The sequence below is a fragment of the Necator americanus genome, chromosome X (genome assembly GCF_031761385.1).
Source record: "Necator americanus strain Aroian chromosome X, whole genome shotgun sequence".
Classification (NCBI taxonomy): domain Eukaryota; kingdom Metazoa; phylum Nematoda; class Chromadorea; order Rhabditida; family Ancylostomatidae; genus Necator; species Necator americanus.
Window position 1 is genome coordinate 6374925 of NC_087376.1, and position 17978 is coordinate 6392902.

Genomic DNA, 17978 nt, shown 5'->3' on the forward strand with positions numbered 1-17978 from the left:
GCATCGAAACATGTCATTCTTAGCCTTCTCGTACACCTCTCGTTATATCGGGTGATCTCATGAGTGAGGTTCGTTTTGAGTGACAATCGGCTGACTGACATGCGAAGGTGTGTTCTCACCCACCTGCAACATTCTTAACTATGCCAATCCCACTACCATGGCTCAATCGAGCCCATGTCATTTCCATTGGATTCCCACATACTTTGTTTTTATTCCCATGGACGAACTCTTCGTATGGAACGATAAATGATGCAAAGAAGACTCACAGCCTTCAGATGTATCCAGAAATGAGAAGTGGTAGAAGTAAAAAAATTAGATTCCTGTTATTTTCAAGAGGTCTTGATATGCGTGAAATTTCGTTTACTTTTCATTTATCATTTGTCATAGTAGAGCTATAAAATGGGGGAATTGCGAGGGTAAAAGGTTGAAGATCTATTAACCACTTCTGAAGCCTTCAAGCACAAATAAAAAAGATTACTTTCATAATTAGAAAGGGAAAAATAAAGAAAAAATTGAGAGAATAAGAAGAAGAATAGAGAAAAGAGAATGAGAATATGGTATTTTCGTACAATCTCTAGGATATACTTCAGTTAGGCTTTTGTTTCAAAAATCACCAAAAAAAATATCCGACCTTCGATTGAAGAAATCTGTATTTGTAGTCTTGCACTTGTTTCAGTTCGTCCCCAATATTCTTCTAGTTCTTAAGGAGCGCACACCTTTTTGTTATAAATAATTAATTTTTTTTTCCAATATTCAATGACGTATGAATGACTATAGGCTACTAATTCCTGTGGAAGCATAGTGCTGTGCCGTTAAAGAAAAGTTCTTGCATGAAATCTGCATAGATTTTGCATGCAGTGCATGATATAGCGACGACGTGATGAACACCAAAAAATTAACTTAAAGGATTTTATTGAATATTTGTTGTCATTCTTGTTCCAAATATGTTTAAGGAAATGGATTCAACGCTATTTTATTTTGATAAGTCTGGTATTATTTTTATTTCGGTCCTTTTCTAGTGCACCTTTTATTCGGAACATTTGATGTAGTAGGATGTTTCTGGAAGAATAGAGATATTCAAAAGCATCCATTCATTTCAGAGAAGCCCGTTTTGTAAATGCAAGACAAGCGTGCTCGACTATCGTGTTCTTACTGAATCTTTCCTGGATCTCGTGCCTATATATTGTTGTCCTCAAATCGTTCCTTGGACGACGGCTTTCTCGGTTTACTTTTGATAGTTAATGCATGTGCCAGAACTAGGAGCCGCGTAGATGCTGCATTATTTAGTGAGCCCTCGTCAGCGAAATCGGCGTCCCAGCCTCTTATGTCGAACCGGAATTTCCTCAAAAATGTATATTTTATGCGACAAAATCTTCTAATTGCTAGTAGAAATATTCTGATGTTTGTATGACTATCCAGGATATTCATATTGTCACTTGATATCCATAGTATTGTCCTCAGCATGACTAATTGCATCGTTAAGTGCGTAGTTATGTTGTTGATCGCTTTAGGTTACTTGTTAACTACATATTCTGAGTATATTTGGTATATTTGCAGGGCTAAACATATCCGTCACCCACATACTCATTTGTCCTTCACTTTTTTTGTCGTGATCCCCGGAACTAGTTCTAATCTTATGTCTTCGTCACTTCCATCCTTGATTTTCTCGCATTTTATGGTCCCATAGGGCACCATAAACGATAATAATAAATAAATTAGTAATATGTAGCATATTTTGAAGATGGTCACTCTATTCGCATCATTTATTGTCGATCAGAGACTATTGGGAAGGATAGTAGAAATGTATTACGGCACACTCTCATTGAGACCATCGTTGCAGGACCTGCTCAGTGTTTTTGCGTCTGGAACTTATCGCAGTTTTTCACTGGCTCGAATCCACTCTCTTTCTCATGTACTAGTTTTTTTTTGCTAACAAATCGTTTCATTTTTGTAACTTTGTACTAACTTCTATCTTTGTCACCACGTTTGCTGCCACCGTCCTTTACAGTATCTGTATCCTCGAAGGGCGGCATACATTTTCGATTTTTTCTTCCGAAAGCTTTTAGAACCACTTTAAAGCTGCATTTCTTGTCAGGATTAGCAGTGGGTTGGCTACAGCGTCTGGATACTTGTCAGAACCTTTCCATTCTCTGCGAATTAATCTCACCCAGCTTTTCTTATCTGAAAGTACCGATCTCATTCCAGAATGCGACGTATAACAGTGTTGTCCCTCATTGTTACCTCATGTCTAGCATATAATGATCGTTATGCAAAAGACTATGGTAGCCGGGACTACGCTATCGACGAGTCAATTGTCTCATACCCGCGGTCAGGTGAGTGATTCATAAAACTAGCGTTGTATAAAATTCCTTACTTTGTATTATTACCAGTAAAATTTTTAGTCACACATACTTTCCCGAATCGTACACAATGTATGGAACTATGCGAATTACCGTGCACCATCACAAACGTCTACATGGAGAATCGTAACATTGAAATGTACAACTGTGTCAAGCTTCGTCCGCCCAAGGTGAATACACTTTTTTTTTCTGGATAGTGGGACACTACATAAAAAGAGCGGACGGCATATGTACGGATATTGAAGTCTTTGTTTTGTAGTGTTAACCATGTTCCAGTGAATTCTCGTCGAAAAAATTGTACTTTATCCGTCGATTCTAACATTCTCATTAATTATTTTCAGCATAACATAATAATTCAGGGATTTTTCCAGGTTTCCATGCTTGGCTCCATCAAAGCGAATTCATTCTACATGACATTACTAGTGTTAGGTGTAATTACACTAGCTATTGTGCTCTTCATTACTCTCTGTTTTTGCTGTTCATATTGTTGTCGTCAACCTGTTGGCAGCAGAGGATCATCGAAGGATGCGTTGAATCCGGCTGATGATGGAGAATTTAGGTGAGTGCAATGTTCCAACGATCACAATAAAACATATCGCGACTTGCGACCAGCTTGCTATGCAGCCGCGAAATTCGCTACAGGCGTTCCTCCCCCAAAAAAAAACTCCACTGAATGTCTATCCTGTACGAAATGAATTACTTACCGTATTCTGATGAAACACCAATAACGCGACAAATTTTCCCTTCATGCTTTGAGGCACATGACTTGCGTTTGGCTTTGTGCCAAGTCGCACGTACAGTATCTACCAGTAAAGGATGAGGGATAAGCCGTATGGCGTTAACCAATCTGTGTAGGATGCACCAACGTGCGCAGTTCAGAATCGGTTGAGGTTTACGAACACGTCTCTAACCTATACAGTGACTTAGGAGGGGGGCGATCCGTTGTATCAAGTCAGTGTTTTTATCCTCACAGACAATTCTGTGAGGATAAATTTATCGACGCCGGATGGATGAAAGTCTTGGTTGGCACTAGGGCGATTTTGAACCATCGATCGAAAGTGCGGTCACAGCCGAATCGCTTACCGATAGTTCTACTACGGCCGCGTTTAACGGAGTACGTGATGGATTTGTAGGGAACCCATGGTTTCCTGAGGTTTTTGCCATCATTACGCTAGCTCTCTGTTGCGCAAGTCTTGCGCTTTCGCGGCATACATCACTTCAACCTTATGTTGGTGCAAAATAGATGGGGAACATTAAGATGTAAGTGCATGAGAACATCATAATTATGAGAATGAGACATGAAAATGAGTCAAAACTGTAGCAAACCCTGTGTGAGAACAGCAGCAATTGCGGCGAGAATTCCCGCTAAATGGGGCCAAAATGTCGCCATATAGAGAAAAAATCTATGAAATATTAATGTAAAAATGTTCCATGCATGCATAAATGAATTTACATGACATGATACCTATATACAAAAATTGTTGGAACTGTTTAACTCGAGGTACCCAGCAGTTCATCTGCTACGAGCGAGTGTATAATATAGATTATCGTAGATCAAACGCTAAATCAACCAATAACGAATAGCCCAATCGAAACAATCAAAATTAAAATTATTCAATAATATTTTATTCTAAACTAAAACCAACTAAAATTAATATAATTTCAGAGAATATCTGACGGAACCTGATGTAGGTGCTATTAGAAAGGAACGAGATTTTTCGAGAAGACCTCGTGGAACTCCTCATGTTGTCTAATCGTATACATACATTCTTCCATGTCACACATTTCCATATCGATTAGCTTGATTTACAATAGATCATTTTATCATAAAGCCTACAAAAACTATGTATCCGAATCATGATCGCCTTCTCTCATCATCATAATCCACGGGTTTTCATTCTGCCTGAATTTGGTGCATGTCATAGCTTTCTTATTGTGTGCTTTTTTTTCTTTTTCCTTTTTGTCGAACGCTTTTGTTGTTTTTTTTTTCTAAAATGAATTTTTGCTCTCAACTTGGGTTATTCTTTTTACGACTCAGTTTTTTTTTTGAAATTAATTGCGATATTTTATATTCAAATGGTATTTATACGAATCAATAGCCAGAAGCATTACATTTTTTTATGTTTTCGCACATACATAAAATAAATATGAAGTTTTACATCTTATGTCCGCACACATCGAGACGATTTTTATTCGAATACAATGGGCGGAAAAGAAAAATCCGCTCAAATTGTTGTGTATTTTATTCAATAATATGTCATTCACATTTCGAATAATGAAATGAAAGCCGCAAATAGCGCTGTTAGACGAAAGTTCTTACGTTTTTTTTTTTTTTTTTTTTGATGGAATATGTAATTTTGTCACATTCAGAAGGTACACATCAAATTTTCCCCTTTATGAAAATATTTCTAAGATCGATTCAAGCTTTTAAAGTGGTACGTTCAAATGCTGTAATTTCCTGCTGGTGATTGCGTGATGTGATTAGCAGCACTGATGATTGCGTGTAAATAGGACTACTTCAGGAACAGGATGATTATCCTCAACTAGATGGGGAATAGCAAAAATGTTTCGATGATGAGATAAGCAGTAATTTATTATCTGCTAAAATAATATGGATTTTTCGAATGCGAAGAGAGTATTCGGGGCAACGAAAAATTTTCTTTTACTTCATCATCGATAGAAATCATTCTTGTTTATCAGGATACTGCATTAATTAAAGTTAAGGATAATTCCCTCTAGTTTCAAATTTGAATGATAGATATACTTAAACAATAAAAATTATCCCAATCAAATATGATGACACATCTTACTCAGATGAATAATTGCCAAGTAGTAGTCATCACGGGACCAATTAGGTTTTTCTTTTTCTACAGCAATGAAGCCACGCTTTTATGATAAGATAAACGGACCAATATTGTTGTGGTTAGGAATAGTCCATAAATAGTTCCAATAGTTTCAAAATCTACGAGGTTTAATCTCATTCAGTGAAAACCTTGAAGGAGTAACAACCCCTTTTAACTCCTTAAAATCCTTATAATTCCAATTTTGACATGATGAAACCGTAAAAAAAAATCAAAAGTTGAAGGCCATCCCAGAATTTTGGTTTGGATTCCTGAGTATCTCGACGCTTTTTAACAAAAGCTTTTGAAAAGTTTTTAATATGAATGGCTAGTGGTTCAGTTAGCTGGTTGTTAGAGTTTTTATTGAGCAAGTTATTACTTCAAATTGTTCCTCAGACCTAGGAGGAGTGACAAGGGTAGGTCACACTATAGGGAATAGATACCATTCACAGCCAGTGGATCAGAAGAAGGTCAATCCCAAGGAAACAATTCAAAAAAAAATAGAGGATTGTGGCGTTGAACTAGCAGTCCTGAAAAGTCGATTCGTAAAAAAAATTGTTAAGAAGATTCGTAAATGTAAAAATTTTCCAAAGAATAAAAATGAATTGTCTTGCCTTTGAACTCCTCCAAAAAAATCCTATTTTGAATTCATTGATCAGTATATGTATGTATTAGTCAGGCACGAATTTGTAAATAAATAAAATAAAATTGACTAAATTGGTTATAGGATCTTTATAACATCTTTTAAAGTGCCCAGTACACATAATTTTTAAACAATATACTTTCGTTAGGCACATTGAAGTTCAACCAATAGAAGTTTATCTGTAAGCTTGTTCTGATATGCATCTTATTTTCTATGATGCTATGAACCTATTTTTTTAATCGAAAAAAGGTCACATGCAATAACTATCAAATTATCACTATAATGTTACTTACGAAAGAGTGTTGTTTGGGAAAAAAAATGTGTTTAGGGTAGCTTCAGGGATCCGTAACGTGCTCGACTATTCACTGTACTGTCAAAAGTACAAACATGCATGAAACTTTAGCTCAGCACACTTTCAGAATCGTAAATGCTGTCCATTATCCAAGCGCGCAGCACTTTCCTTCAAGTTTCTTAATGTATGCGAAATGTATCCACACCTCACGTTCCTCGTCACCCAACTTGACGTGAATAAACAATGTGGCGTCGAGAATGTTGTCGAGAGAACGTGTAACGCTTTCCCGGAACCTCGCACCATATAGACAGGAAATAAGCAAAAGAAATGACTAATCAAGATATCCTGGATTACATTAAAAACAATAGTCTGGATCGGAGATCTTTGAAATGTTTGCATATCCATAAATATAACATAATATAATATCAGCATACATTGTTTACATGTGTAGATAAAGTATTTTTACACATTTTTAAAAACATTTTCGATTTAATAACCAATCAACAGATAACAAAGGTTTTATAGAAGTGGATTTACAAAAATGTAATGCTATGAACGGACCAGAACGCACTTAAGCATCACCAAAAATGATTTTTTTTTTTGAGTTAGGATTTTAAGCCCTCATAAATGACTCACATTCCATCCTTGCTTCGCCCGATAATCCTTCCATCAATCACTTTTCTTTTCTACACGTTACATCTATATATTTGGAAAGTTCTTCAGTTATATACTTACTGAAACTTGTTCTTTGATAATTAGTTTGAATTGCTCCCATCGTTTGAACTTTTTAAATTTTTCTTACATCGATCGTTCTCGTTTTTGTTACTCTTTGAAATGAAACAGCTCTGAGAACAACTTTGATGTTTTTGTTTACAGCATCAAAGCTACAACTCAGCTTTTTACTCTTCGAAATCTGCAGCTTTGTGGATTTCTTACCGTAACTGTCCATTATTGTGATATTGAGTTTTATGACCAACTACTGCTCACTTTTTCTCAACCAATTTTGAAAGATTATGAATAGGAGCTACTCTTGAAAATAAAAGAATAAAGAATAGAAGAAGAAAAAATAGGAATAGAATAAAAAAAAAGAAAAAGAAAAGAAAATATAGAAAAAAATAAGAATAGAAGAAGAAGAAATAGAAGAAGAAGAATAAAATACATAATCTGTCCTTAGAGCTGATAGAAGATCCTAGCTGGTAGAAAACTTCTTTTATACTTGTAAAATGTTTTTCAACAGTGCTTTTTGAATCGACAATCAATGCGTGGGTAATAATCCAGGATTTGGAGCTTTGAAATGAGCCTTTTGGGATTCGGTTTTTTCTTATTGGTCTATACAATTTTACGTACAATTCTTTATTTTTCCCTTTATGCATCGATTCCACATAGTACCAAGGATATTGTGGCACTACAAAGGATATTTCGATTTTTGGACTCGTGTTTCTTTGATTCGTTGACTATTGATCGATTTACCAATACAACTCACATGGATCGTCTTGAGTTCGCTTCGTTCCCACATCTTCCAAAAATACGACCATTCCAAAATAAGAAGAGTAGAAACGGAAAAATTTGCATAGGGATTTTTCGCTTTCCGCATCCAGAATGTTCCAGGATTTCTGGATAGTGAACCCACAAACAAATAGAAATCATATGACGATATTTCTCCAGAAATGAGCACGAATCGATATTTTGTTTAGCTGCCGTTTGTTGTTCAAAAGATGATTATTCATCGGTTGCTTATTGCGTCGCACTGACATAGGCATGCGCTTCTTACGTCTCACGTGGAAAAACCATACAGATGGTAGATGGAATGCGGAAGAAACGCAAAACAGGGACATTTTCTTGCGGAATTCAGAGCTCAAATAACACAGCTGCGATATTTCTTCTTAGATGTGGAAATATCGCCGAATTCTTTCACTGAAATATTGAGGGAGAATTCAAAAGTGAAATTAAAGAGAGACACAGACAAACACAAGAAACAAATACCCTTAATGAAACACCTTTCACTTAATCGATATTTATTGATCGGTGAGTTGGAGCTGGAATCCTTTATATTTAGATTTGTAATCCTAACCGCTTCTATCCTTGACTTGGTTTTTAAGAGTTCTTTTTGGTGGTAATCTACAAGGACATCTTTCAAGGATTATGTTGTTATCGGCATGTGGTTGGACTTATCTTTCTGGATGAAATGTGAAGACGAGAACTCGTCCCATTTTCTTCCACCGCCTTTTTTAGATGTTGGTTATGTGTTTAGGCGCTCATTTGTATTTTTTTCTGAGTGTGAAATCCGATCACAGATTCTTTAACTTTATTTTCACCTTCGACAATATTATCGAAAAAAAGTAATAGTAAAATATCAGTAGTAGAGTATTCATATATAATGCACTAGTCTTGTATTGCTAGACGACCTCATATTAATATTTTATCTATGTGTTGTGCATATTTAAGAAAAATCCAGCCATAAGAATAATAATTGATGCACGTGACACGGAAAAATTAAGAAACACAATGTTCTTGACGTTTTTTTCTTCTCCCAGAAACACCACTGTTCATGCGAATGGAAAATGTTACCCTTGGGATGTATCCATGACTTGAACTACTGAATTGACCCAGGCCCGTGGCAGGAAGAGCAGCGGATAGTAGTTCTTTCAAGAACGTTACGCAGTTACAGTAGTGTAGAAATCTTGATAACCGATGAAGCAATCGTTTGATTACAGTAATTAAACCAATATTTCGGAAAAAAAAACTAATTACCCCTGAGCTTTTTTGACAAAAAAAAAATTCATTCTTGGCAAAATAATCGTACTGTTTCAAAACATACAAGTCTATAACATTCTAGAATTGTACCTACAGCTTCTATGGATTCTAAAAGTCTATGCAACTGTACGGTTGACCTTTTCATCATATCCGGAAATGTATGGATATCAGTCCGTGTGGAAACACATTTTAGATGTATTTAGTATAGCAAAAAAGAATCAGATTATTGGTTTTTTATTACACTGTCAATGCAACAACATGCAAATTGGTAATTAGTTCTGCTTCTTTAAAATTAAATCTACATCCAGAATTATATTATTCCATACGGGAGCATGTTCTCAAAGTTCTCTTCCTCCGACGTGAAACCGATCCTCATAATAAAATTTTCATCATTCATATGTCACCTCAGAATACGATGTAATTTAAACTATTCAGATGAATGATCATTTCTGTGGGTGCTATCCTTGTTATCCCGGGGAATTCGGAGGACGTTATTCGAATGTGGAAGAAGGTTGTGAGTATGATTCAAATTTGCGCATCATCGCACTATTCATAAGGTGTTGGAGGAGAAATTCGAGTACGAAAACAATGCCTGATGAACACCATATTTGTCAATATACTGAGAATCGTTCGCTAACCACCTGGATAACATAAGAAACACCCGTACAGGAACTAGCAGGAAAACAAAATGAGACAAAAGACTGGCACCTGCACGGGAATTCGCAGTAGCACTGAGATAAAACCTCAAAGCGAGTTTTTGAACTAATAATGTGAGGGTGCAAATGTAATTAAAATTAATTACTACTACTATTATATTTTCAAAGCATCAGTAATACCTAAGTAGATTTATTTCATTTCAAGGATTAGTACTGATCCTCGAAATAATAATCTCTTCATACTATCACAAGAGTCTCATTCCCTGATGCATATGAAAATATCAAAAGAAATTAATGCAATTCATTATAACATCTGAAAGATGCAGATTATTTTCCCACAAAAGCCTTCCTGGAACATTTGGGATTTCAACAACACTGCTATCGAACCGATGATTATTTTTCCAATAAATCGACGAAACCTCATAATATCTATGCACGATGCTCAACTTTAAACATCTCCAATGATATGGTTCAATTTTTGTTCGAGCAACTGTATTTTAGACAATGCAGAAAAAAAAAACATTTATTTAAAAATACATATAAATAATTACGCATTCACGTCAGATACAAGTCATCGGGAATTTTAGCACAAACTTCTTCAAGGAGGTATTATAGTAATCCACATTGTTTTATGAATAAAAGAAAAAAAAACGAACAAAAAATTATATATAGGCCGACCCAGCAGACCCTTTACGTCTATGAACCATAACGACATCACATGCTCTGTTATGGGCGGGTTCAGGACACGAAATGCGGCGCATATCTCTACCCTAATGCACAAACGACTATTTGCACAAAACATATAAAAAATAAATTACTACTCTGTATGACTCTAAAAAAATCTACTTTGTACTGAATAAAATAAATATACATAGTTTGAAAAACTACGAAAAGAAGTTGAGCGGGACACTACTAAATTACTAAATCAGTACATAAAATACGTGATTCCGTTCTTCACATCGATTCAAACAAGCACATCGTATGTGGAAAAACAAACACTTATTTGATGAATCGTAGCAGTTTCTCCGCAATCACAGCACCATCCCGAATCACAAATGCATGTTCACAACCATCTTCGTCTAGGACAACGTGACCCTGGGGTAAGCGCGTCTCCATCGAATATCCTGAATATGTAGCCTCAGCAAACTGACAATTGAATAGTACTATTGGGTGCACCAACCGAGCTCCTCAGGACACCATCCATCTTCTTTTCCGTAGTAAAAATAAACGAGATCTTTATTAATGAGTAGCGATTGGTCGAATTCGGATACCTGTCCAAGTAACAAAACATTTGAAAATTTAGCTCTTATGATAAAATCCGGATAAAATCACCTTAATGAGTTCGTCATGAGACAGATGAACAATATTTCTGAAAACATTCATGTGTAGAAGTTCGGCGGCCGACAAAATGACATCATTAGGCACCTTCAAAACTCAAAATATATTTCAATAACACCACATTTAAAATGACTGCTAAATTATTGAGGAAATTTCCAGGCACTTTCCCTAACCCATTCTCCTTCATTCTTTCATTTCATTCTATCACTTTTTCACATTTTTTTTTCATAAAATTCGAAAAGCCTTCTTTTTCTTTAAAATTCTATCTATGAAAAATATCTGGGGTCTTGTCACAGATATGATTTTAACTTTTCACGCTATCTTCATTTTTATAGTTACAGCTACATTATGTACTGAACTGAAAATTTCCTAACATTTAGTTGACCTATGACAACAGTATACTGTAGAGTAACATTCTATACAAGTTTCTTCATGAGCAAATGCTCTTTTCGAAGTCAAGTAAGGTGAAAGAGAGTACCCTCTACATAGAAAAAAGTCTATATTGCTAAGAAAAGGGCATAACGAGGTTTTCAGTGAAAGTGTGGTGATTTCAGAGAGTTTAAGTACATCTGCACTAACAGTGGTTACATAAAACATTCAGGAAATTCCACGGAACAAAATCTAGAAACATGATTGATGTGAGTGAGTGCTATGCTTCCGTTTCAAAACAAACTTTCGTCGATTCGCACAGTTGAAATCCTCACCCATAGGAAAAGGTCGCATTAGAAACCAACTTGGTTATGGTGAATCCTTAACATTTACTCCAATTCAGGCCGATTACGAAGTTCATATATGGAATATATCCTCAAATTCAAACTTCCTTTACGAATCTAACTGCACTATCTAGATTCGAAAATAGCAAAAATCTCTACTTTATTAACACCAGTAAAAAGCATTCAGATGAACGCTAGTAGCACAGCTTACAGTTTCTCCGGTAAGATTCCAGGAGACAAGCCACTTTTTTACACCGACTGGCAGACAGTCTAACCAGAACGATACAGCCTTTGCTAGCCAATCGTTAGCATCCAATGTCTGGAAGAAAATTTTAAAATAAATTGTGAAAAAGTATTAATACTAGAGAAACTTGTGAATCTCAAAAAAGAAGAAAAAAAACTAACGGCTAGCACTCTTCTCAAGCGCAGCCCGTTCGGCGAGTCGGCCATTTTCTCCACAGTAGGGAAGAGTCCAATAGCTTTCTTGATGTTAAAGTCATCCTTGATGTAAGGCAATATTCTGAGAAAAAAAAAAAGACTTCAATGTTGCAGTTACAATAGTGCAAATAAAACGATAATTGTTGTGTTTGAATTAGTCCCAGATAAGAAAAGCGGCATTCGAGTATGTTTATGATAAATAGATGCACAAAAAAAAAAAACAAACGAATCTCCAGCAGCACATATACAAGTAATGTAGAATGTAAAAGCATTTTTTGTTACGGCAACTAAGCATCGTAGCGTTAAGAAAGACTGTATTTGAGCAATAAATGTAAGTAAAGAGATTTGGAGCGATAAAAACGTAATGACAGAAAGATCCCAACTAAAGACGTTTCATTCTTCAGCTTTCTTACCTTTATTGTTTTCAGATAAATATTTACTCTTTGTACAACCTAGGATTTCATTAAAAGTGTGTAGAATATCTTCTGGTAAAGAACACAAAATATGCTACTTGTTCATCACTAAGGATCAAATGCGATGAAAACAGAAACAATAACACAATCAGCCCATGACATCCAGCAGTACAGTAAGAAAAAGAAACACACTATGCTATCCTGTCGCGACGAATTCGAAGGAACTGAAGACAACAAAATTGAAAATAGAATGCACCGCGTCTTCGTAAACAATTCCATAGTGTCCCTTTAGGGAATACTAGAGACAATTTGTTATTTTGTTTGTGAAAAGGATCATCTCATCTCATCGCACGAAAAGTGATTTCTCATGGGCACAAAGGCCACTTTAGAACAAGATCACCTCATAATATAACTCGGGGTACAAAAATACAAAACAAAAGAAATACCTGAGCATCATGTATGAGCCTATGCTATGACCAACGATGTACACTTTCTGAGCTTTAGGTAGATGTTCTCTGACAAAGTCGAGTTTGTGTTGTACTTGTGCATCCAGTTGGAATCGATCTAGATAGAAGCTGTTCATACATCACAATGAAGGTAGAAGTACCATCTAATTTTACTGTGCTGCCAGTGGTGCTCACATCGTGCTATCCAGACCTCTACTGCTATTTTTTAGTTTTGCAAGAAAATTCTGTCGCTATTTTGCGTATCGTCAGGGAAAAATGTAGAAGTCCGTTGAAAACAAGCGAAACAGCACCATCAGCGAAATATAGCTGGATCAAAACAACGTGAAGCTCGGCGCACTTGCGTAAGCGACTCGTAGCAACGCGGTGGACCGTAGCGGTTGAAATCGAATAAGGATCCTCGCTAGCAATACTGATCGCTGCAGTCTAAGTGAAGCTAGCCATGGTCCCACCTCAGTCCCAATCGTTAGCTCCACTTACGTCACTTACACGATTGCGCCGAGGTCCAAGTTATTTTGACGTAACTATATATCTTCTAAGACAACGGTAACAACAATATTAATTAAACAAAGCTCACCATAGTGCTTATGTTTTCCGGAATTTTTCAATTCAGGTGGTAGTGCAACATGATTTAGATGCGATACTGTGTAGAACAGATAGTGTCGCTTTCGATCACCCATACGTTCCTCTCTCGACAACAGAGATTTCACTACTCTTTGACCAAAATCAGCATAGAAACCTTCATTGCCAGGATTCCCTGAATGTAAAGTAATATCACAGAGTCGTTAGAGGGAAACTATTCCCTTAAAATGAGTAGAACATGAGGCATAAGACAAGCTATACGGGAAATAATGCGCCTTAGCACATATTTTCTTACTTAAATGTCAACAAATAAACAATATTTTGGGACTGGAGAGATGTAAACAACAAGGTCCTTGACATTGAATAAAAAAATGTCGTGTGAAAGTAAAGGAATTTAGATAAGATTCAACAAAACTTCGATCAACACCTTCTTTTAGCGAATCTGATAGGTGCTGCGATCACGATGGAATATTCCTATTCAAGAAATACCTCTAAAATCGCTTTTCTCACATTATGACGTAAACTAAAGAACTTTGCGCGGTCGTTATCAGCATAACACAACATAACATGAGAATTCGCTAACCAAAGAACGCTCCAAGACATTAATAATAGCTCCAGTACTGAGTATCTTCAGCAGAGCAGGGAATTCGTCAAGGACTGTGGGTTACAGATTTTGACGATAACGCACAACAACGAGCGATTTAAAAACAAACATATACGATTACTGAATTAATTTGTGGAAAATGCGCCAAATTATTTCAACTTCTTTAATTCTGTAAACTGTGGGGAACCCGAGCTAAACATGAACATCGTTTTGTTAAATTGACAGTACCTGGTATCATAAGGATAACTACACGATTGTCGAGTTCACCCTTATTTTCTCGATCCAAACAATCGTTTGAAAGGCTCGTTCCGATAATAGAAACACGAGTCCAACGACCTCCGACGAGTACCCAGTCGACGCGTCTGCTGATTTCGCGCAGCATCCCTTAATAAAGACGTTAAGCCTTCGAAAACGCAATTTGTTAACAGTAGGAAGGAGAATTCTAGTTGGAAATAACTCCAATGAAAGTCTCTAAACAAATGTCAGAATTGAAAAGAGCTATGAAGGCCAAAGCAATCGCGATGAGTGATGAGGATTGTCATGGGACAAAAGGAAAACATGAAAACTTTCTAGAAGTCTATACATCAAGAGATTCAACGAGATAAAATCTTTTTGTACGAATGCAACATGTGATGTGTTTTAAGGCGGTTTTTCACGATAAAACGATATAATTTCGAGCATAGACTCTCGTGGGAGGTTCCGCTCCGACCCAATAACCGAAAGCACCCCTAGGAATATTCGTCATCAATGTGACATTTCAGGATCGAGGAGCTGAAAGCGCAGAAAAAAAAAGTGTCCAAGAATTAACATTAACCTTTGTTAGTTATTTTTCGTAGCAGACTTAAATGTGCAGAATTTCGATGTAACAGTTTGGACTAAAAACTACGGGCACTGCTCATGAAGGAAAATGAAACTTCAGTATTTTCGTAATGAAACGAAATCAAAATAGTTCGCAGAGTTGTGCGCAATAGTATTATTTGCTAGTAAAAATCAGCAAATCAAATTATTTGACGGGTAACCCGCGGAGATTTTCGGAAAAATGTCATCTGAAAGCAAGAAAGAAGTTTCTTAGAGAATTGATGATTGCCGATGTGAATATTCCTTTATGGAGTGTTTTCTGGTAAAAGAAAAAACTGTTTGTGAACACATTCCATACATGACTACATAAGCGTGTGATAATAAGAAACGTGTACAAGAAACAAAACAAATGAAAGAACATCAACATAAGAACAATATGAGCCATCACAGACAACAAAAGTGCAAAACAACTACAGAAAAGCATGAGATTTGCAAATGCAAATGCAACTGCAATTATTCGTGAACAATTTGTGTAATGTTGCGTGCAAACATTGCAGAATTCGAGCAAATAATATAAATAGCTGCTTCAAACACTTTCAGAGAACCGTCTGATTCTTTTTCAATTGATTCACATACTCCTCTGCATTTCCGGTGTTCTTTATTCCCTAACTTTGTCTACATTTTGTCTTCTATGTTTGTTCCTGAATCGTCTTATAATCGCTCCCATTTCTTGGTTCCGTTCATGAAATTGGATAGATGATTGTCATATCCTCGGATGAAGGTTTTACCTTTCCTTATATTAGATGTATTTGTATTTTGTATTTCTCAGTTTATGATCTTTGATCATAGCATTCCACCAATGTTTAGCATAGCGAGCTGCAGCTGTTCCCGCTTTGTGACAGCTCAGGATGCGAACATTCATTCGAATCTATCCGTTCCGTTCGAAAGATTTTACATGACATTAAAGCTCTCTTCTAAGAATGAAATTTCTATTTTCTCGATTATATGTCATATTTGCTAGCTTAGTTGCCTATTAGTAGAACATCGTTGCTCAACGATTCAAGGATTTTTGCCTTTTCAGCTTATTTATGATACCTATTTTTCATTCAGTGCTTTCAATAGCATGACAATTTTCCCCAAAGGAATTAGTGTTGCTTATCGATACCTTTCAGTTCTTTATCTTTCTCATGTCAACTTCTTCACTTCTTCGACTATCAGTCTGTTTCTTCAGACATCAGACATATCTTGCACGAAATCTGACATGCACTATCGATTTTCTCTCTAGGACCGTGGAAACACTCACACTTAGTCTTTTTAAACCGCTTGTGCGTATTTCTGTATGAAGAATGTGAACATTACCTCTCTATACAGACATCCATGAAAGTGTCTGAAATAAACTTGTAAGTAAAACGTGCAAAATAAACTTACGTGTAAAATAGTATAAAGTATAAAGGTAAACATAACATGAATGGATTACACTCATTACCATCTAACTAACTTTAATGCAATGTCGCTGGTGAGATGTGATGAAACGGAATGGAACATCGCTCGCTTATTTCGATCATTTTCCGATTCCTGCGTTCACCTCAGTGTGATTTGAACAAATCGATCTATTTTACAACACATAGTTCAGTGAAAAAAATAGGGTTTTTCTCTCAAAAACCATCTGCGCTGAGACCGGCGCGGTGGAGCTACTGGTTGGGATCGAGGTGGGACCATCTCATGAACTGCAGCAAAGGACGACGGTAGAAGGGGTGCTCACTCGATAACTAACAGTTACGCTCCACCGCTACGAACGCAGTCGTTAACGGAACTGGATTGAGCTTAATTTCATTTTGACTCTGTAATAACTGAGCTGATCTCAGAGTTGTAGTTCGGAAGACGTTCTGTCGCAAGCGTATTAAATAATTCTAGGCATAGGTGCGATAGGGAGGACCCGGACCCTCCTCAGTTGAAGGGGGTCCAGTTCATGGGGAGCAGCTCAAATGGTGAGGATCCCTTCGTTATTCGTCCAAAAGTGAAGAGGTCCCTTTCGCCAACCGTACAAAAGTGATAGGGGCCCGAGCACCGGGTCCGACTATCGCACGTATGATCCTAAGGTTCTCATTAGAAGCCGATTCTGAAGAAAAAGTAAAGATGTTCAAATAAATCCACGGATCCTTGACGTCATTTTCATAGTTTCGGATTAGATGAAGTGTTTGCATTTACACTCACTTTAAACCGCGCCGCTTCAAGCGCACCCGCTTACGCAACTGCACCGAGCTTCTTGTCGTTTTGACCCGACTGTAACTATCTCATAAACTTTGATTATTCCACTAATAACTCGCCGACAACCACTACAATTATCCCCAATCCTCCTGAAGCACCGTTCACTCCCTAAAACATTTCCTACACTGTTATGTACTCATATTAACTCTACTTTGAATATCCTTGAATTCACGATAAAGTTCCAAATAAATCAGTCCTGTTTTCCTGTTTTTTTAAATGTGATTTGTCGAGGACATTAACTCTTCACGTCATGTGTTTCAGTATTCTTTCAATAGTTCCATAATAGTGGCAAGGAATTCTTTGCTCGGTTGTTTATATCATTTTTTTGTTCGTTAAAAGTGAAACCTTTCGTCCCTTGTCATCCCAAGGTCAATGATAACGAAACGTATCCACTACATCTTAATATAATAGTGATGTTGTGTGCACTTATATCTTTTCTTTTTTTTGTAAAGTAATCAATAATATTGATACTCGAGTATGGGATAGATTGCAAAATTTAAGCTCATCTCTAAATTAGGTCTCGTGTATAAGTTCATGTCTGATTGAAAGTTTCGCACACCTCACCACCCTATGAGCCCTCATTTATCGATTACATGCCATCTTCTTTTCTGGTACTTTTTTGCCTCTTTTGACGCGCCATCTTCTTATTTGCAAGTTCTGCACTTTTTCTTTTCTTCATTTCTTTTTGGTCATTTAGACCTGAATTTTCCCAGCTGTGTATGAAATGTTAACGTTGTTGATTTTTTATAGTTTACCGATCCGATGGCTGCATCACTGTAATTTCTGTCCAATTTGACAGCAGCTGACCACCCACT

The 17978-nt window shown here is 36.6% G+C and overlaps 2 protein-coding genes across 2 annotated transcripts; one reads left to right on the forward strand and one right to left on the reverse strand.

The window, feature by feature from the left end:
* Positions 1 to 2206: 2206 nt before the first annotated feature.
* Positions 2207 to 4114, forward strand: RB195_021636 (uncharacterized protein; the record flags this gene model as incomplete). Its single annotated transcript, XM_013451927.2, has 4 exons — positions 2207 to 2333; positions 2403 to 2530; positions 2732 to 2919; positions 4027 to 4114. The coding sequence occupies 4 exons, from the start codon at positions 2207 to 2209 to the stop codon at positions 4112 to 4114; spliced, it is 531 nt and encodes a 176-aa protein (XP_013307381.2).
* Positions 4115 to 10544: 6430 nt separating this feature from the next.
* On the reverse strand, positions 10545 to 14479 carry RB195_021637 (uncharacterized protein; the record flags this gene model as incomplete). Its single annotated transcript, XM_013451928.2, has 8 exons — positions 10545 to 10669; positions 10726 to 10816; positions 10878 to 10970; positions 11808 to 11915; positions 12002 to 12116; positions 12894 to 13011; positions 13489 to 13668; positions 14326 to 14479. 8 exons carry the CDS (start codon positions 14477 to 14479, stop codon positions 10545 to 10547), a joined length of 984 nt encoding a protein of 327 aa, XP_013307382.2.
* Between the last annotated feature and the right edge of the window lie 3499 nt (positions 14480 to 17978).